Here is a 21,366-nt window from a genome sequence, read left to right as displayed (position 1 = left end):
GTTTTCTGAAATCATAAGATCCAAATGGTCTCCCCTTCCACTTTTTCCTGTCCCCTCTTAGAGATTTTAAGCAATTTGATCAGGATTATACTTGTATTATTGTGTAAAACATACATCTATATTCCCAACCTATCTTTTAACCCTTCCTTCCCATCCTTCCCCTATATGCACTCTAAATCACAGTCAGGGAAGAATGTTAAGCTGTCTCTTACACTTGGCCCTCTATCTCCCTTTTCGATGCCCTCCTAGAAGCTTCCTTCAGATTGGGATTTTCCTCCCTCCTCATCACTGCCTCATAGCTCCTTTCAACAATCAGCTCAGGTGCTATAATAGTAGTGATAGTAGCAGCATCAGCAAGTTTGCAAAGTACTATAAAAATCTTTCAGTTCTCACAATAATTGTGGGAGGAAGGTGCTATTATTATCATTATTTTACAGGTGTGGAAACTGAGACAGACAACTTTAAGTGATTTGCCCAAGATTACACAGCTAGTTAAATGTCTGAAGACATATTTGAACTCAGATCATCTCAAGGCCAGATCCAGCCCTCTCTCCACTGTGCCACCAAACTTGATCCCAGTTCTTAATATTTATTTACCACCCATATTATCTTAAGACTATTTCCCTGTCTATGTGCTTTATGTCCCAAGAGGAGGTAAACTTCAAAACTGTCTTTAAATCCCCAGAATATAGCACAACCCTTACTCATAGCAGGTGTTCAATAAATGGTTTTTTTTAACCCTTACCATCTTAGAATTGAAAATATCAATTCCAAGGCAGAAGAGTGGTAAGGGCTAGACAATGGGAGTTAAATGACTTGCCCAGGGTCACACAGCTAAGAAGAGTCTGAGGTCAGAATGGAACCCAGGACTTCCTTGTCTTCAGGCTTGACTTTCTATCCACTGAGCCACTTAGCTGTTCCTTAATAAAAGTTTGAGTTGAATTGAAGATGTAGAATGAGTTTTGATAATGCAAATGTGCCTTAAGGGAAAGGGGGAACCCATCTTCCATTGATGTTGCTACTCTAGAGATCTTTTCTGGATGGATCAAGTGCTTAGAAACAATATAGGATAGCAGCTGCCTAGATGTAGGGTCAGAAGAGTTTGGGCTCAGATCCTGACTTTACCAGTGATTAGGTGTGTGACCCTGAGCAAGCCATTTAGTCCCTTTGGCCTTGAGTTTCTCTGGCTATGGAAATTAGGGTGGTTATATCTATCACGCCCATATCATAACAATTTTTATGAGGCTTGGGCTACATAGTGTCCATAAATAATGTGCTATGTGGATATCAGCTATTATTAAATGCTACTTTTAGAACTGGAAAGCCATCTAGTCCAACCCCATCATTCAGCAGATAGGAGACTAAGCCTCGAAGAATGGTATGACCGATCATTGTCATACAGCTACTATATAAGAGACAAGATTTGAATCCAGGACTTCCTAACTCAAAATACAGCACTTTGTCCTCTGTGTCAGTACATATATTTTTTTTCCCTAAAAACCCTTACCTTCCATCTTAGAATCAATACTGTGTATTGGTTCCAAGACAGAAGAGTGGTAAGGCCTAGACAATAGGGGTTAAGTGACTTACCCAGGGTCACATAGCTTGGAAGTATCTGAGGTCAGATTTGAACCCAGGACCTCCCATCTCTAGGCCTGGCTCTCAATCCACTGAGCTACCCAGCTGATCCCATCATTATATCTTAATAAGGAATATATGGACTTCTTATGAAGAGTATTTTCAGGGCAGGTAGGTGGCTCAGGGGATAGAGAGCCATACCTGTACACATGAAATCCTCGCCTCAAATCTAGCTTCAGATGCTTCCTAGCTGTGTGATCTTGGGCACCCAACACCTGTTGCCTACCCCTTATCTCTCTTCTGCCTTGGATCTGGTGCCTGGTATCCAAGACAGAAGATAAGGGTTTAGGATTTTTTTAAGTGCTTCCTAGGAAAGGAAATATTCCATCTTTATTCCCCTATAGTCTAAGCCTAATGGAATTTCCTTATTCCCTCCACTAGCCTTTTATTGTACAAAGTCCTTTCCAAAGCCCTTGCCCTAGTGCTTTTGGCCTAATTCCACTTATATAGGCCCATTCAAGGCAGAGAAATGATGGTAAATGCATGGGAGCAAGTGATCAATAATGAGAGTAAGGCAACTAGATGGTACAATGGATAGAGTTCCCAAGTCTTGAGTCAAGAAGAGATAGGCTCAAATCTAGCCTTGGATATTTACTAACTGAATGACAATGGGCAAATCATTTCACCCTGTTTGCCTCAGTTTCCTCATTTATAAAATGAGCTGGAGAGGGAAATGGCAAACTAGTATCTTTGCCAAGAAAACCCCAAATGGGAATACTATCCATAATAACTATTGGAGTCATCTTTCACATCTCTATGTCTTTGGTTTTATTTTGAGGTTTGGGTCATGTATGAGCTTGCTCTTCCAACAATGAACAATATGGAAGTGTGTTTTGCATGACATTAAAAAATGGGGGAAAAACCCAAAAAGGGTCATAAAGATTTGAACACAACTTAAAAAATGACTGAAAAAAATGAGAGTAACATCTGTCTAATTTTATTTGAAGATGAGAAAAAGTTTCTCACATCTAAAAGTATATCATGGGTGAGAAAGACAAGGAATCAGGTTTCAAGAGAGAACCAGAAGCTTCTGAAATGAAAGGGGATGGAGCAGGAAACAAGAAACATCATTCACCTCTTCATCGTGTGATGTTAGCCTGTGAAAAGGATATCATGCGCCATTTTCTTTGTGCCTAAGTGGGTCTGTATCTTAAGGGTCCTAGATTATAGTTGAATTCTTTCAAATAGAGCTATTGTAGCACAAGCAACATGCGGTAAACAATGGAAAGGGGTTCAAGCATGTACTAACTACTCATCTGACCCTAGTGGGGCCAGAGATTTTTCTCTTCAGAGCCATGTCTTGTTTCCTAATGCCTGGACCTACCGGATCTGGAACAACAGCCAGATGGTTTTCCATCTTCAACTTTGCCAGCAGCTGACTCACCAGTGGTTGGGCTGCTGGGTGTACAGGAAGTGGTCCCTGAGCTTGTTGGCTCACAAGGACTAGCCTCTGAGACAGATGGTTTGCATGGAGTGGACTCAGAACCATCCGGCTGGCTAGAAGTAGACTTTTCACAAGTCGGCTTACATGGGGAGCTAGGCTCAGAGCAAACCGGCTGACAGCATGCTGGCCGAGAAGCAATGGAGGTGACATAGACAGGCCTGCGCAGATAGGGTAGGGAGTAAGGTGGGCGGTAGCAAGTTGGACGATAAGACATGGAAGTCAAGTAAGGTTGTTTGCAACTAAGAGGAGAGGAGCAGATGGGGCGGTAACACGCAGGTCGGTAGGAAATGGGTGTGATGCAAGGTGGCCTACAGGAACTGGGCACGTAGAAAGTGGGCCGAGAGCAAGCTGGCCGGCAGACAACAGAAGCAGAAGATCCTGGTCTGCAGCAGAGTGGCTGACAGCAGGTAGACACACAAGCTGGTTTGCAGGCAATAGGTTCACAGCAAACTGACTGGCAGCGTCTTACTACGTAACAAGATGGCTGGCATGGACTGGGCAGGCAGGTGCTCTGTTGGCAAGGGGTGGGTTGACAGCAGGCTGTTGCTGTTGGACAGACACTGGGAATGCAACAGGAAGGCTCTTGAACTGTGCAAGTTGACTCACAGGGACTGCGTAGGCAGCAGATGGCACGGTAGCAGATGGGTTCACAGACCAGTGTCACACAGGAAGCTGGCTGGCAGCAACTGGGCTCAGAGCAAATAGGTGGACAACAAGCAGGCACAGAGCAGACAGGTTGGCAGCAAGTGGACACTGCACAAGATGGCACACAAGGACTGGTTTCACAGCAAATGGGCTGACAGCAAGCTTGTACAGAGCAGACTGGTTGGCAACAAGTGGGTGCAGAGCAGATGGGCTCACAGCAACTGGGCTCACAGCAAGAGGATTCACAAGGAGTGGGCTCACAACATACTGGCTGGCAGCAAGTGGGCTCACAGCAAGAGGATTCACAGCAACTTGGGGCACAGCTTGGAGATGTGCTGCACGGTTCTTCACAGCTAATAAGTTGCCAGGTTGGACTTGAGCAAGAAGTAGTCAGGCAGATGGTGGAACCACCATAGCTCACATCTGCTGGGCAGATAGAAATGGCTGGCACTGTGGTACAAGTCCCGGAACAGCAGCTGCCAGACATCTTGGACCTACTTCTTTCTATAAATCTGTAAGTTGCAGGGAGGAAGCTACCCAAGTCTGAGCATTGCCTTGTGCCCTGGACTTTTTATATCCCCTAAGTCATGAGGGATTCCACAAGACATGACATCTTTTCCTTGTTGTTGTTTGGATCAGCTTGTACAGAAACATCTTATTAGAGTGTTGCTTGTTTGCAAGGGAGTTGCTTGTCTTCTCATTAAAATGTTTGTTTATTTTCTTCCTAAATTTATGCTTTTCTTAGATTGGGGGGAATCTTCATGGGGCCCTTTGTTTTGTGGGTCTAGTGCTAGATAACTAGGATGTCATAGGCCTACTTATATGTGCACAGAAACATGATAAATTCCAACACTTTTATAAATTCTCTGTTTCTAAAATTCCCTAATATTATTCTGGGGGGAAAAAAAACTTTCTTGTGGGAGTTGAACTAGATGGCTTCAGCACCCACTTCTAGCTATGACTCTGATTCTCAATATATAGACCTGAGCTCCTTGGTACTACGATCTGTCTAGCAATAAGCAGTCCCTGGCTTCTGTGTCAAATGAACTACACTTTAAAATAGTTAAGTTCCCAAGTTGGGTTCAGAAGAAGAAATGAGAAAATTCGCCTCCCCTAACCTTCCTCAGAGCAGCTACGAGGCACTTTGATAGACAGCTAGGCTTGGAATCAAGAAGATTTATCTTTGGTGGCAGCTGGGTGGCTCAGTGGATTGAGATCCAGGCCTAAAGATGGAAAGTCCTAGGTTCAAGTCTGACCTCAAGACACTTCCCAGCTGTGTGATCCTGAGCAGGTCACTTCACCTCCATTGCCTAGCCCTTAACACTCTTCTGCCTTGGAACCAATACACACTATTGATTCTAAGATGGAAAGTAAAGGTTTAAAAAAGAAAAGAAAAGAAAGATTTATTCTCATGAATTTGAATCCAGCCTCAAACACTTATTAGTTATGTGATCCTGGGCAAGTTATTCAACCCTGTTTGCCTCAGTTGTTCATCTGTAAAATGAGCTGAAGAAGAAAATGGCAAACCATTCAAGTATTTCTGCCAAGAAAATCCTAAATGGGGTCACAGAGAGTCAGATATACTTTTAATGACTGAACAACAACAAAAACCATCCTTAAAAAGGCAGCACAAGAAGTTCAAATCCAGCCTCATATAGTAGCTGTGTAGCCCTGGGCAAGTCACTTAACTTCTATTTACCTTAATCTACTGGAGAAGGAAACGATAGACTACTGCAGGATCTTTGATGGGAAAACTTCAAGGGAGAAACTAGGTGGTTCAGTGGATTGATAGCCAATCCTAGAGATGAGAGGTCCTGGGTTCAAATCAAGTCTCAGATACTTTCTATCCATGTGACCCCCGCCAGGCTGCTTAACCTCCACTGCCTATCTCTTACCACTCATCAGCCTTAAACAATATAACAGTATTGATCCTAAGATAGAAGGTAAAAGTTTTGTTGGGGGGTTTTTTATATCAATGGCCAGTATGGTCCATAGGATCATGAAGAGTCAGACACAACTGAACAAAAATAAAGATCCTTCTTTGAAGTTCATTGATGTGGAGCATCATGCTTGGAACCAGTTAATGTTTTGACTATTTTTAACAAGCTTTTCTTTATTTTCTATTCTTTGTAACAAAGGATGACTTTGCTCAATAGGAAAGAAGACAGGGTATGGTAGGAAATGACAATGTTATAAAAACAGAACTTAATACAATTTTAACAATAGATTAGAGGACAGATAGGTGGCTCAATGGATAGAGGCCTAGAGATAAGAGGTCTTGGGCTTAAATGTGGCCTCAGACACTTCCCAAGTGGATGACCCTGAGCAAGTCATTCAACCCTCACTGCCTAGCCCTTACCATTCTTCTGCCTTGGAGCCAATATTTTAGTATCAGTTCTAAGAGAGAAGGTGAGGGTTTTTTTTAATAGTTTAATACATTCAAAGATGTTGTGTTTGTTGTCCTTTGTACTTGAAGAGGGCCAAAATGACATCCCTATGTCAGGGTCAATGTACAGTGTGTCCAGCTATTACTGATCAGACAAATATTAGCTCAGAAGGCTCTACCACAGAGGGGACACAAATAGTCAGTACGAATATTTGGAATGGAGAGGCCTCTAAATTTGCGATAGTGGGTTATTAAAAATCATTTACTACAATAATCTTTCCTTTTACTGATGGGAAAACGAAAGCCCAAAGAGCAAATGGGATTTCAGAAGCCAACCTTTCAGCAAGCCAATCATAACTGACTCCACCATAGGACAACTAATGTTCTGAGACTACCATAGTTTGGTCCAAGCACATGCATTTCACCTGCTCATAGTCATTCCTTGCCAAGACCTCCCTACAATCCATTCAAGCATCTTCCAGATTCTCCATCTCCTTCTTGTCCACCTGGATAGACTGAGTGGCTCCTAACTTTGAATCAGAAAAGGAGAAAAGCTAGGATTAAAAGACATCATAAAGATCACAGATGTGCTCTCTTGGTATTTGTATCTCAAAGACATATCTGAGTGTACAATTTATCCTTGTGGCTATAATGATCGAGTAGAATGAGAAGTAAGATGTGTTTCTTTTTTTTTTTTAACTAACAAGGTCAGGCATTCTGCCTCAGTGAGGAAGTCAATTTTTACATATCATTATGGCATAGTAGATAGAGCACTGGACTTGGTTTCAGGAAGACCTGGGTTCTAATTGTTCCCAAAGCACTTCCAAGTTGTGAGACCTCAAGAAATCATTTAAATTCTTTGAACCTCAGTCCCTCATCTATAAGATGATCAAATAAGAGAATGCACACAGTGTTCGCCAAGTTTTGTAACACTATATGAAGGTGCGCATTTATGGTGTATGTTTTTTAGCTTATTTGTTGCTTTAAAGGAGTTCCCAAAGTATTGCCTTACCCTGCTCCTCTACCTGCATTAGAGAAGACATCATTTGATAGCTTCATGTATATAAAGAAAATCATTTTCCTTATTTCTATTTGTCAGTTCTTTCTTTAGAGGTGGACATAAACAATATTTCTGTTGTTATGTATGATGTTCCCTTCATTCTGCTTGTTTCATGCTTCATAATTTTATGTAGGTCTTTCCATATTATTTTTGTAAAATTAACCTGCTCATCATTTCCTATGCTACAGTAGTATTCCATTATAATCATATGCCAGAACTTTTGTGAGCCATTCCCCAATTGATGGGCATATTCTCAATTTCCAGTTCTTTGCCACCTCTACTGCTGCTATATATATTTTAGAACATATAGGTTCTTTTCCTTTTTTCCTGATAACCTTTAGGAAACAAGTCTAATAGTATTGCTGGGTCAAAAGGCATACATTTTATAGCTCTTTTGGGCACAATTCCAAATTGCTCTTCAAAACAGTTCACAGTTCCACCAATACTGTATTAGTATCCCCCATTTTCTTTCCCACATTCCCTCCAACACTTTTCATTTTACCTCTGTATCATTTTAGTCAATATGACAGGTGTTCGTTTTCATTTCAGGGCAAAAGACAAGTTTTCTCTCGTGAAAACTAGTAAGATATTTCATTCAATTCTGCAGGGTTTTCTGCAGCCTTGGAAATATCTGTTGCCCTCTTCCCTTTCCTTCTACCTCCACTTCACTTGCCACACATGATATCTTCAGCAGACATTTTTAGCAATTAGTCAGAATACTCAAAATGGGAAAATCTCCTGCTTTCCACCCTAAGGCTTCCTCCTTTGTCACAACCTCAAACACTGAGAAAGAGTATGTTATCTTATCCCTCTAACTAGAATCGTGGGAACAGTAAGTATGTATTTCATGAATTTAATTACTTTGTATACATTAGTATTTATGAACTTTATTCTCATGCTATACTTTTATGTGTACTTCATCTCTCTTATTAGAACATAAGCTCCTGGCATATGAAGTTCCTTTCCTTCTTTGTGCTCATATCTCCAGTGCCTACCACAATGCATGGTACCTAATGGGTGCATAATAAATACTTGTTGACTGAAGGCTGCCCAGACCTACTAGGTGAAGCCTGAGTTAAACAGATATCTGGGAAATGACAAAAATATCAAAGGCAGAATTGCTCTTTTCTTCTTTCATTAATCAAAAATATGTATGTAGAAGGGTAGGATGAGACAATAAAAAGAGGTGAGTTTTTTGACCTATAGTCCAATCAAATATGTTATATGGTGAACAAATTCTTATTTAATTCTGCCTTCTTAAGTAAGAAGATATGTAACTGTATATATCCATCACACAGTGAGGATCACAAAGGATAAACGCAACATGGGAGCTCCCCCCAGCATCAGCAGTGTAACAACAGATTAATTTGTTGTAATTTTTCAAAGGGAGTCCCTTTCCTGGGTGCCAAGAATACCATCAACTAGAGATGAAGGACTAAAACTCTTGCTCTTTGATAGAGAAACCTTTATCGGGCTTATTCCACAAAAACTCTAACTTGCCTTGGCTTATTTCTTGGGAATTTGAAAATCAGGCTTTCATATGAGCATATGAGCATATGACCAACCCCACCAAAGCTAAAAAAGAGATCAGAAAACAGTATAGAAACAAAGGTTATAGACAACATCAGATCTTATCCCCGGTATAGACTATGCTTGCTACTATCTGTGATGAGATGGGATAATAGCATTTTGGTGACACCTTCACACACATCTCCATCCACTCAGAGAAAACGAAGAGTTGATTTTGTTGAGTTCAATTCAGTTCAATCCTGTGTCACTGTCATGTTCACAGGAGAGCCACCATAGTACAATGTAAATGGAAGACCTGGGTTCATAAATGGCAATTGTGGTCTCTAACATATATGACACTGGGCAAGTCACCTAAATTTTCTGGGCCTCAATCTCCTTATCTGTAAAATGAAGGAGAGTTGGACTAGATGAGCTCAAAATCCCTTACAACTCTTAATCTGCCATTCAGCAACTTTAAATTTCTTTTTTAAAGTTCCTTGTTTGAAAAATGAAAAAATAAAAGAGAAATCCTGGCTCTTATATTTGACTCAGTTCCCACACCTATCAGGATCAGGCCACCCCTGGCCAATGTATATGATCAATTTTAACTGCCTCTAGGCTTCAGTCAGTGGGATAAACCACAGATCCACGGAACAAGAAAACATTCCAAACATTGGATTTAAGGGGAAGCATCAAAATGGTCAAAGAGAAGTATCTGAAGAAGGTGATGAGTGTCACAGAACATCTTAGAAAAGTCTGGGTCCACAAAACCTTGAGTCTGAAACCTCTACAGCTCGAACCAGCTTTCTCCTAAATAAAGGATCAGGCATTCAGGCAAGGACCCAAGACAACTCCAAGGGACTCATGAGAAAAAGGCTAAGTATCATCATAGAAGGAGTAGATGGAGTCTGAATGCAGATTGAAACATACCGTTCTTCACTGTATTTCCTCCATGAATTTTTCTCTAGTGAAGGAATATATGTCTTGTTTTACAACATGATGAACAGGGAAATATGTATTATATGATAATACATGTAGAACTTATATCAAAGCACCTGCCTTCTTAGGAAAAGGGAGATAGAGGGAGAGATCATGGATTGCAAAATATCAGAAAACAAATATTCAAAATTGTAATGTCATCTTGAAAAAATTTTTTAAATTTCTTAAGTCTCCCCTCCTGGCTCTACCAGAATGGTCTTGACTCAGTCACACTGCCTCAAAAAATTTACTCCAAATGTTCTCTGTCCCTCAAGCACTGGAGTAGAGAAAATATTCATGTATTTCTCCACCTTTTCATGCTTCTTGCCTAGATCCATCCCATACAGTGAAGGAAGAGCCAAAAAAAAAAAACAATTGAATTATGTCAGAATGCTTGAATTTATTAAAAGATTAGCAAAGAAGCCTCTTTGCCCCTCAGAAGCAGCAGAAAGGACATACAGGAAGGACATCCCAAAGACATCTTGAAAAGAAGGATGTCCTGAAATGACAAGACATTGAACAAGTTCATGAGAGTCAAGTCTTGGTAAGGAATCCTTATTTTTCTTTCTTTGGATCCCTTGTTTGAGATTTTTTTTTAATTTCTCACCAGAGTGGGGTTCCCCTCCCCCCCCAGGTGCCTTGAGTCATTGGATAGGGTGTTTTGAGTTGCATTCCTTCTCTGAATGTACATGTGACAGGATCTACAGAGAGAGTGGGAGCGAGGCCACTGTCTCTTTGGACTGAAGGGAGTTCTAGGCAGATGGGATAGGGAGGGCTGTCTCTCCATCTGGGTTCTTCAAATGAAGGTGAGGTCTCTGGATTCCCTCCAGATGTCTTCATTTGGTGTCACACACAGGTGTTGGCTGGCAGCAAACTGGCCCACAGCAGCACCCACAGCAACCGGATCCACAACCCCCACAGCCACAGCAGCTGCCTCCACAACCTCCTCCGCAGCCTCCACAGCCACCACAGCCACCTCCGCAGCCTCCACAGCTACCGCAACCTCCTCCACAGCCACCACAGCCAGAGCCACCACAGCCAGACCCGCAGCAGCTGGAGCCACAGCAACTGGACCCACAGCAGCCACAGCAGCTGGGTTGGCAACAGCACATCTCACAGCATTCCCCAGACTGTTCTTGTTGGCAGCCACAGCAGTTGAAGCAGTCCGTGGGACAACAACCCATGGTCCCAGCTGGTCAGGTCTCAGTTGGCAATGAAGCCAGAGTTCCCCAAGTCTGATGAGGTCCTTCCTGCCTGTGGCTTTTATATTCCCTCCCCAAAGGGTGTTGGCATAAAGCACAGGATGTTTTCTTTGTTATTATTTATGCCCATTTCCAGAGGAAGGGCTTATTAGCAGGCTGTTTATTTTCCAGGCTAGTGTAGCTAAACTCATAAAAAAAATGTGGAAGGCACAAGGGGGCCACACTTTGTTTGCTACTAAATTAGGACTCACGCCAACTGTTATTTGTCCAGGAAATAAAAATACATCTTGTAAGAGGCCTATCATCATCACCAGGTAAACCTCAGCCATCATTAACCATGTGTTGGTCAGAGGTGTGTGAAGCCAGCAGTGGCACACTCCTCTCCCACCTTCTCATTGGTGAGCAAGTAGGAGTCAAAATAATAACCCAGTTATTCTGGGCTGTTGGTCCATCAGAGAGTAGCCAAGAAGCCAAAAAGTTGAGTGGTCTGACCCATCTGGTCCATGAAAGACTACTGACAGAACCAGACAATAGAACTTTTCACTTGGTTGCTCCCAGGGAAGACAGTCATCTTCTTCACAAGGTTATTTTCACCTGGCAAATTCGTGTGTGTATGTGTGTATGTGCTGCCTGTGCATAACAGGCGAACTGATGAGCATCAGTGAGAAATGGATACCCCCCCCATGAAACAAAAAGAGACTCATCATAAAACACCATGGGCCTGGGTGAGACATTCTTGCCTGCAAATAGCACCCCCCCAAGACATCACACCAGGTTTCAACGTGAGATTTTCAAGCATTGCTTAAAGTTGGCAATACCTTGAGTAGAGATTAACAGGGATGAGAGGAGAAACAAAGACTTGTTAATAAAGGATGGCTCTCTAGAGGGTGAGGTGAACATATAAGAGGTAATTTAGGAAATTATAAAACCAAAAGTTATCAATAATTTAAAAAAAAGAAACCAAGAAAAGAGGGAGAATGGGAAATGGGAAGACACTTCAGAAGCCAAAGAACTGTGCTTAGCATTGAACTTTGAAAAAATGTATTGCTTCCTTTCACATTTACACTAGTATTTTCCCCTTAAACCACCCCAACAATGAACTTTCTTTGTAACAAAGAAAAAAATTCACACAAAGCTACCCCACATAGCAATATCTAACAGCATACATCACATTCCATACTCAGAGCCCTCCCTTCTTTCTTGAGAGAAGGAAGGTATGTTTTCTTATCAGTTTTCCAACATCAGATATTATTCATGACAACTTTTTAGACTTCAACTGCCTTTGTTAGTGGAGAAAAGTCAGGGTTCAGAAGCCTTCTCAATGAAGGAAAGTATGTAAGGTGTCATCCCTGAAAACAGACTTTGGGAACTGCTATGGCAAAGTACAGTAGATTCTTTTCTAACTGTAAAATTTAGTATACTCTGTTTCTCAAGACAGGGCATTCATCCATTTTTCCGATTTGAGGCTTTGATCCCTCATCAAAGTCTAGCAATGAAAAAAACAGCCTGCTCCCAAGTAGCCAGTATCAGCCTTTGCTATAGGTAAGCTGGTCTGATCTAAATCAAGGAACAAAGACACACCCTCCCTCCTCCCCTATTACATTTCTTTACTTGCTATTTTCCCTTAAGTCCTTAGCTGAAAATGATCTCTCCCTCCCAAAGTGTTACTGAGTTGTTCATTGAGGTATCTCTCCTTTGCCCTTATGATATTCTCCCTTCTATCACAGTTGCCTGTATTCAAATTGTACTGCCCATTCCCAAGCTTTTTGAAGGCCTGAAGTGTACCAATTTTTTTCATCTTTCTATTCCCCAGCACAGTGCTATGAAGATATTAGGCACTTGATAAATGTTTATTGAATATTGACAGAACTGAATTCCTTTTTAGAGAGGCAGAGAAGCCCCTTGAAGTTCATAGATGTAGAGATGGAAGGGTCATTAGAGATGATCTAGCCCTAATCCCTCATTTTACAGATGAGGAAACTGTGACTTGAAAAGGTTAAGCATCTGAACCAAGATCACATAGTAAGGAATCACACACTCCTCTCCCAACTGCTCATTGGTGGCCAACTGGGAGCCAACATTTCAGTTATTCAGAGCCAGAATTCAAAGCCAGTTTCTCTGATTCTTGATTCCAATTCCAAGGGTCCTGCCATAGCGCCAGCCAGCCTCCCTGTAGAAGGCTCAAGGTGAAAATTAGGGCCCATTTTTCCCATGGTCTGATATTGAGGTGATAATGAGCCAACCTCAGTATCCCTGATAGTTCATATGCTTGTCAGACCTCCAACAGGCAGGCACTTGTTAAGGTAAGATAACACATTGATCCATTCATTGTCACCAGACAGACCTTGCCTTCTAAGAAGATCCTGGTTTAGCTATTTTGGGTACCTTGGAAGCTTCTGCACTGGGAAATTAAAATTAATGACAAGATACACTGACCCAAAGAGTTATAAAAAGCAAGGAATGTTGTATAGTCTAGTGACTCCTCGTGTTTGCTATGTGATATTACAACCATGATTTTAAAGGATTCCTCTTCTCTTTTTGGCCTGCCCAAGCACCAAAGACAGACAGAAAACACAGTTACTGTTACCTAGCTTGAAAAGGCCCAATAGTACCTTTGTTTTACACAAGAAAAAAAAATGTTTACATAGTTTAGGACTTAAACTAGTCCTGGAATCACTCTATAACTAAGTTCAAAGCTTAAAGCTGTCTTGGAGATCACAATGTAACCAAGCTCAGAATTTCAGCCCAACCTGGGGATCAAAGTATAAGCATTTAACCACCCAGTGGCATAAACAAAGAATCCATTCATTTCAATTCAGCAACATTGATTGAACTGTGAAAAGCATTGTACTAAGCTTTGTGCACCCTGCTCCCTGACCAAAAATAAAAATCCTATCTTGATTCATTTTGCCCTGCCCAGTTTTGTTTGAAATGCTCCCTTGTGTGTATTAGAATGTCCAGGTCATGTTCTATGCATACCTATATTCATAATACAGTTTGGATGTATTTATATCTAGATCTGAGTCTTCAGTTATTGGGTAAAAGGATCTGCAACTACTTTGCAATCATCAGAAATAACAATTCATATAGAGTACAGAAACAAGATTAGTGTCACTGAAAGAGAAAATATCAGGGACTCACACTATCTCGTAAGCAAGCACCCTGTGAAATCTTTTCCCCTGAAAGTCTTATATTGTGTCCCCCCCCCTTTTGTGCCTCTGCAATTATGACCCCAATCTATATAAACTAAGAGTTTGGGACCCTGGGTCATGAGTTACACAAAGAAGAATAAGAAATGGTCTCTGCCCTCATGGAACTTACAGTCTAGAAGGGGATGATCAGATATATACAAAAAGGGGGGGGGGGGAATAATGTTCCTCTTGAAGTTCACCTTCCATGCTTTACTGTGGCCTGGAGGTGACACTTGGTTCTCAAAAGCTATGCCTACAGAGCGCAAACTCTTACAGAATCCACCAAGCTTGAAAGGCACCAAATATAGATGAAGCAATAGATACTGAATCTGGCATCCAAGAGCCCGCCTAGCTAAGCTCAGAGTGCCTTATCACCAGTAAATCAGCCTGTGGATAATTAGCTTCTTCAGGCATAGGAACTCATAAAAACTGTCTATTAAGGTATAAAGGGTTTTAGTGGAGGCAGCACCTATGGAACCACAAATTTTTACCATGTCATGTTAAAAATTCAGTACATGCCATTAAAGAGGAATGAATAAAATGCAATGGGGCAGTTAGTCAATACACATTTTTAAGGAGCTTATTGTGTGCTGGGCATTCTGCTAAACACTAATGCCACAAGAAGGCCAAAGTGGACAGCATGTAAATAACTAAGTCCAGACAATATACATGCAGAGTAAATAAAAAATTATTTTTAAAAGGAAAGCACGGAAGGGGCACAGGCTAGGGGCAAGGAACAGGGGGTTCTGGCAAAAGATGGCTTTTAAGGAGAGTCTTAAAGGAAGCCAGGGAGCTAAAAGGCAGAAATAAGGAAGGGGGGCATTTACAGGCACAAGGGATAGCTAGTACCAAGACACAAAGATGGTAAGTGGAGTGTTGTGTATAAGAAAACCAGAAGAGTTGGATCATAGAATGCATGAAAGCAATCTGATGAATATTTAAGCCTGGAAAGAAGCAGCTTTAAATGACAAATAGAGGTGCTGCTGAAATCTAGATTTTCAAAAAATCACTTTGGCAGCTGAGTAGAGAATAGGCTGGTATGGAAAGAGACTAGAAGCAAGGAAGAGAAGAGAAGGGCAAAAGGCATTTTTAAGTGCTCTAGGTACGAGGCCCTGAGCTAATCACTTTATAAATATAATATAATCTCATTGAATCCTCACAACAGTTCTGAGGTAGGTGTTATTTTATCCCCATTTTACAGTTGAGAAAGCTGAGGCTAGCACTTATTATATAAGTCTTACTATGTGCCAAGTACTGTTCCCTTAGGCACTTTACAAATATTATCTCATTTGATCCTCACAACAACCTGGGAGGTAGATGTTATTATTTCATTCCCATTTTACAGTTGAGAAAACTGCAGCTAGTGCTTATACAGTTCTTACTATGTGCCGGGTACTGTACTAGGCACTTTACAAATATTTCATTTAATCCTCACAACAACCCTGGGAAGGAGGTGTTATTATTTTATAATTGAGAAAACCAAGTCTAAGAAGTTTGGTAAATTGATCTTGACCACACAGCTTATAAGTATCCGAGAATGGATTTGAATTCAGGTCTTTGTGACTCCAGGACCAGTGTTCTCTCTACTGCACCAAGTAGCTGCCTCTGGTGAACAACCAGACTGTTAAAATTATACAGGAAGGAGGTGGTGAAGGGCCCCAACTAAGGTGGCAGAAAAGTTAGTGAAGGAGAAATCTAAGAATAATGTTGTGAAGGTAGAAACAAGATTTGGCCAGGGTACGGATTTGTCAGAGGAATACCAAGATTTGAAGTTGAGGTGACTGTGAGTATGGTATCGACCTTGAGTGATAAAAGTGTGTTATTCTCAGAATGAGCATTCAGCTTACACCCCCCCACATTCCCACGTTCTCAAGGCAAAAAAAAAAATACCATGTCTTGGGAAAGGGATGTGGAAAGCTAATTTGTTGCCTTTGATGGCTATCAGAAAGGCTCTATGACAGGCCTGGGAAAAGGAATCAATAAGACACAGAGGTCCCAATTCAAGGGCAATAAACAACTCAGTTACTTCTTTATCTCTTAAGGATGCTAAAGGGATGTTAATGCAATTCATCCTTTGTGTACATTGGTACTTCACCACCACTGTACTTTGAACCTAGCCCACAAGTTTTTGGTTGTAAGTCACAGCCCTGAACTGGGAGAGGTGGAAGGGTCTTAACATTAGGGATTCTACATATTGCCTGTCTGAGCCTCATTGATTTGCACTTCAAGGCCAAAGCCTTTCATGAAAGTGAGTGGAATGCTAGTGTGTCTTTCCCAAATAAAGCATCTTTAGTCCTCTGACTTGCACCCCAGTAGTTTCTATACTTGTTAGATTTAGACTTCTCCTTAGAATAAAACTGTCCCCCACACACCCACACACACCTTTTTCTCCAATTAAACATTTGGTCTGCTTACATTTCAAGAACTTAGATGGCTTATCTAGTCCAGAGACAAGCTCCAGGAAGGAATAGATCCAATAAGAACAAGGAGGTCCCCATGGAAGGACTTAGTAACTTTCTTGTCTTTTAGAGAACAACATGTAGAATAGGTCTCCTCCCTGAACATATCTCACTATCCCAAGCCTGGTCATGAGTCCAGTAATGGGGATCTGACAGAGAGAAGGGAGGGGAATGGGAGAAGGTCTTTTGTGATTAGAAAATCCTATAAATTGCTTCCTTGAATTGTATGCATTGGCATCTCTGCATACCCAAAACCAGAGGTATCCCCCTTTTGCCAAAGGTACCAATAAAGTCTGTCCTGCACTTGGGTTTCCTGACTCCAGAATTGTTTTATTTTTGAGAGGGGGCCCAACATTCATAACCCCCCATCCCACACAAAAAGAATAAACAACTGCCTCTTTACTGTTATCCTTCTGACTCGTTTGTTTATTTTAGTATGTGGGGTATTTGTGCTAGATTTTATCCTACACAACCTCAAGACTAATAGAGATGTTGGAAAGGGATAAGGTTTGGGGGGAAATATAAGTTCTGTTTCAAGCAAGTTGAACTTGAGGTGCCTGTACAATCTGAAAGTTAAAAGGCAGTTGATGCTGTAGGACAAGAACTCAGGATAAAGGCTAGGGTTGAATATAGAGATCCAAGGATCACTTATCGATATTATAAGTGAACCTGCAGGTGCTGATGAGATCATTAAGTGAAATAATATACTGAGAAAAAAGAAAGAGAGCCCAGAACAGAGCCTTCGGCCACTCCCAGAATTAATGAGTATGACCTATATGAAGATCCCGGGAAGTAGAGGAAGCAATCAGACAAGTAGGAGAACCAAAAAATAGTGGCATCCCCAAAACCTAGAGAAGAGAGAGTATACAGGAAGAGAAAAATGATCAGCAGTGTCAAATGCTGTGACTCAGAGGTCTAGAAGGCTGAGACTTGAGAAAAGGCTGTTAGATATGGCAGTTAAAGGAGATTGGAACCTTGGGCAAGTGCACTGTCAGTTGGATGATGTAGGAAGCCAGATTTCTGAGGGTTTAAATGAGAATGAGAGAGGAATCCAAGGCAGCTTCTATAGCTAGCTTTATTAAAAACATTTAGTCCAAAAGAGCAGGAGACTAGGACAATAGCTAACAGAGGTGATAAGATCATATGAGGGTGTTTGTTTTTTTTAATGGATATATTTGTAGGCAGCAAGAAAAGACATTAGATAAGGAGACAGTGAAGTTTAAGTGAGAATGTAGAGATGACAGTAGAGAAATCTGGAGGGGAGAGCATCAATATAGGTACATTTAGAGTACATAAAGCCTGCTTGTTCTTCACAAGAAGTCTCTTACAAAGAATAAAAGAGATAATGAGGAACTAACCATGTAAGGAGGTGGGAAGAAAAGGACATCACAGTGTGTGGAGTGGAATTCAGGTGGGGGGGGGGGGCTCACATCCCCAGAAATCACTCTTAATGAGCAGACAGGAGACTTAATAAGATGCTGATAGAGAAAAAGCAACTTTATTTGGAGAAAACAGAGAAAGGGGGGAAGGGAGAGAAAAGGGGAAGGAAAAGGGATTCTGCCCACACAAGCTGCTTGCTCAGGGCAAAAATATCCTCTCTCCTTCTAGGTACAATCACAGACTTTTATAATAATCCTGATGCAAGATTCTCCTCCCCTCTGTCCAATCCCACAGAAGGGGGGGGGGAAGTTGTCATGTTTCAAGTCTTGAGTGCATGATTTTCAACAGTAGGGTACCCCTAAAGACCCTCATGAAAAACCTCATGACTATCATGGGATTTTCTTCTTGAGGCAGTAAAGATACATTTGAAACAGCCTGTTCCTTCTCATCTTAACCCTCTTCCTAGAGTTGGCAAGTTTCCCAGGCTACAGATAAACTCTTCTCAAGATTTTTAATAGGTCAGGAAAACTAAAAATTTTATTGGGGGGAGGGCAGCTCTAGCCTAAGGAATAGTAATACCTATTCCTAGCTAAGGAAAAAGTAATCCCACAGTGGGGGATGAGATTCAGTGTGCAATTCTAAGAGTAGTATTTGGCTTGTACTCCCAATTTACAAGACTCCTTAGGATTACTATTCCTTAGACTAGAGCTGTGCCTCCACCGCCATTCCATACAACTTTTAGTTTTCTTGACCGATTTTTGAAAAACTTTGAGAAGAGTTTATCTATAGCCTGGGAAAGTTGTCAACTCTAGGAAGAGAGTTAAGATGAGAAGGAACAGGTCGTTTTAATTTTATCTTTACTGTCCCAAGCTGGAAATCCCCTGATAGTCACAGATTTTTTTGATCATGGGGGTCTTTAGGGGTACCTACTGTTAAAAATCATGTGCTCAAGACTTGAAACATCACAACTCTACCCCCCCCCTTTCCATGGGATGGGACTGAGGGGAGGAGGAGAATCTTGCATCAGAATTATTATAAAAGTCTATGATTGTACCCAAAAGGAGAGAGGACATTTTTGCCCTGAGCAAGCAGCTTGTGTAAGAAGAATCCCTTTTCCTTTTCTTTCCTTCTCTCTCTTCCCTCTCTTCCCCACTGTCTGCTATTTTCTCCAAATAAAGTCAATTTTTCTCTGCCAACATTTTATCAAGTCTCCTGTCTACTCATTAGAGTGATTTCTGGAGGTGGGAGCTCCCCCAAAATTCTTCTCCACACAATAGGATGGTCATGTATGGGATGAAATTGTGCATTATCCCCCAGCATACATCAGTTATAATCAGTAATCATAGATTGACAACTTCCTATGGAAATTTAGTGAAAGTTAGATGCCTGTCAGAAGGTAGATACCAATGTCTCCTTATGAAGAACAGAGAAATCCCCATCCCCAAGCAACTTTATATATTTATTACAGATAAATATATACCTTAAATTCATTATTTTCTAATGTGGCCAAACTGACCACCCCTTTTTTATCCCTTTATTTTCATTCCCATGGAACAGTGTCAGTGTCCTACTTCCCATGAGAAGTGTCTTAAAACTTAAAATTATAATCTTAAGTCCCTAACCCAAATGTTTTGGTCTTAAAGAACTTTGGACATGTCTAAATTCTGACTCAACTTGGAAATTGCAGATTTATGGAATGCTCTCATGTTCTTGAGAGTGCTGGGAAACTTAAGGACAGTAGGACAAGGTAAAGAAAATAAAACATACATGGACATTGTATATACACACGGATGGTGGGCAACAAAGAAGTATTGTGTTAAATTCCTATAAATTCTGAATTCATGTGAACATCTTTGGACACTTACTTTGGGTCGACCACTCAGGCAGTACTCCCCATCCTCTTCCCTTCCTAATAATCTCTGCAAGAATCTATCTAAGCCTCCTGTCTACTCATTAGAGTGATTTCTGGGGGTGTAAGCTCCCCAAAAATTCCACTCCACTCCGTCTCAATATTTTTAGTCAAGTATGAGTCAAGATCCTCAGATAAAATTATAGGAAAGAGAGTTCCCAGACAGGTTTGAGGAAAAACAAGATGATCTGTGAGTGGAGTAAGATAACAAAAGATAAATGGTCCAAAAGTTCCTTCTTACTAAAAATAATCTGGATTCAGAAAGTAGGCTTGAAATGACAGCATTTCTATTTTCTTTCCTTGGAAAGGGGAAATGCCCTAAAGGCAAGTGCCAAAGAATTAAGCAAAGATCTCCAGTATTCCTAGGAATACCTAAACATAGATCCCCTTCTCCCACTTCCCTTCCTTCCATCCTCTTAGATTCCAATTTTCAGAATCATGCTAAGTTTGAGGAATAGTGAAGGGGGAGATAAATTCAAGGAGAGAACAAAAAAAAATATGCAAAAAAAAACCATCCTTTGAAATTGTCAGTAATAAAGAAAAGTCCTCTGTGTTCCTTGTTATCAATCATTCTTCCTAGACTTGTTCCCAGAACCCTTAGATACAAAAGGCAACAAACCAGTCCCTCACATATTCAGGGTACCCCACATTAAGCACCTCTTCACCAAGAATATGGGGTTACAACTCAAATGTCATTCTGAGAATAATACACTTAATTCTATCTTACTCGATCCCCCTTCTTTTTAGCTATCCTGGACTGTTATAATCTTCTTTTCAGCTATTTTTTACTCTCTCTTAATACAAAGTTGCATAGAGACTTGGTACAGAGATCAATTCTGGAAGTAGTGTCTTTAGGTGGCTGAACACCAAGTAAGAAAGCATCCTGTCTGTCACAAAGTTTACAGCAAGATATCAAAATCAGAATTAACAAAACAACAATTCTCAAAATTCCTGGTCCAGCAGTCACCCAAAACAACAGTTCAGGTTTCTCTATTGGCATGAGATTTCTTTACTATTACTCTCAGTGGTTGATCAGCAACAGTCTCAGCATCAGGCAACAGGCAGTTCCACTGGTCCTTTAACCTGAGTGTAGTGAGTCCAACCTCTTTTGGAAATTCGTACAGCTGTGTCAGTCATCAGCAAAATCTGAAATGGCCTCTCCCAGACTGGAGTCAGTTTTTCATCTTTTCAGGTACGAATCAGGACCCAATATTCTGCCTGGAACTTGTGTATCAGGAAACCTAGGGATGGGTCTTGGGCAATCAGTGGCATCTTCTACAGAGAAGAAAAAGAGTGAGAGAGTACACATAATTTCTCAAGAATCTTATCTCTAGGGGGCAATTGGGTAGCTCAGTGGATTGAAAGCCAGGCCTAGAGACGAGAGGTCCTAGGTTCAAATCTGGCTGTGTGACCCTGGGCAAGTCACTTAATCCCCTTTGCCTAGCCCTTCCACTCTTCTGCCTTGGAGTCAATACATATTGACTCCAAGACAGAAGGTAAGGGTTTAAAAAAAATAATCTATCTCTATTTTCACACTGGGGTGGTATTCCATAGAGTGTGAGAGT

General features: G+C 41.1%; 2 protein-coding genes across 2 annotated transcripts; both read right to left on the bottom strand.

The window, feature by feature from the left end:
* Positions 1-28: 28 nt before the first annotated feature.
* On the bottom strand, positions 29-4,217 carry LOC100619324 (keratin-associated protein 16-1). Its single transcript, XM_003340246.4, has one exon. The coding sequence runs from the start codon at positions 4,212-4,214 to the stop codon at positions 2,946-2,948; it is 1,269 nt and encodes a 422-aa protein (XP_003340294.1). The 5' UTR covers positions 4,215-4,217; the 3' UTR covers positions 29-2,945.
* Positions 4,218-4,260: 43 nt separating this feature from the next.
* Positions 4,261-18,088, bottom strand: LOC100014006 (keratin-associated protein 17-1). Its single transcript, XM_007482222.3, has one exon. It carries the CDS (start codon positions 10,842-10,844, stop codon positions 10,497-10,499), a length of 348 nt encoding a protein of 115 aa, XP_007482284.1. The 5' UTR covers positions 10,845-18,088; the 3' UTR covers positions 4,261-10,496.
* Positions 18,089-21,366: the final 3,278 nt, after the last annotated feature.

The sequence above is a fragment of the Monodelphis domestica genome, chromosome 2 (genome assembly GCF_027887165.1).
Source record: "Monodelphis domestica isolate mMonDom1 chromosome 2, mMonDom1.pri, whole genome shotgun sequence".
Classification (NCBI taxonomy): domain Eukaryota; kingdom Metazoa; phylum Chordata; class Mammalia; order Didelphimorphia; family Didelphidae; genus Monodelphis; species Monodelphis domestica.
The sequence above is the reverse complement of the archived record's forward strand: the minus strand, read 5'-3'. Positions and strand labels throughout refer to the sequence as shown.

Bases quoted from the DNA above. Each gene is read 5' to 3' on its own strand.
- LOC100619324 (XM_003340246.4), bottom strand. From the start codon at position 4,214: ATGTCTGGCAGCTGCTGTTCCGGGACTTGTACCACAGTGCCAGCCATT.
- LOC100014006 (XM_007482222.3), bottom strand. From the start codon at position 10,844: ATGGGTTGTTGTCCCACGGACTGCTTCAACTGCTGTGGCTGCCAACAA.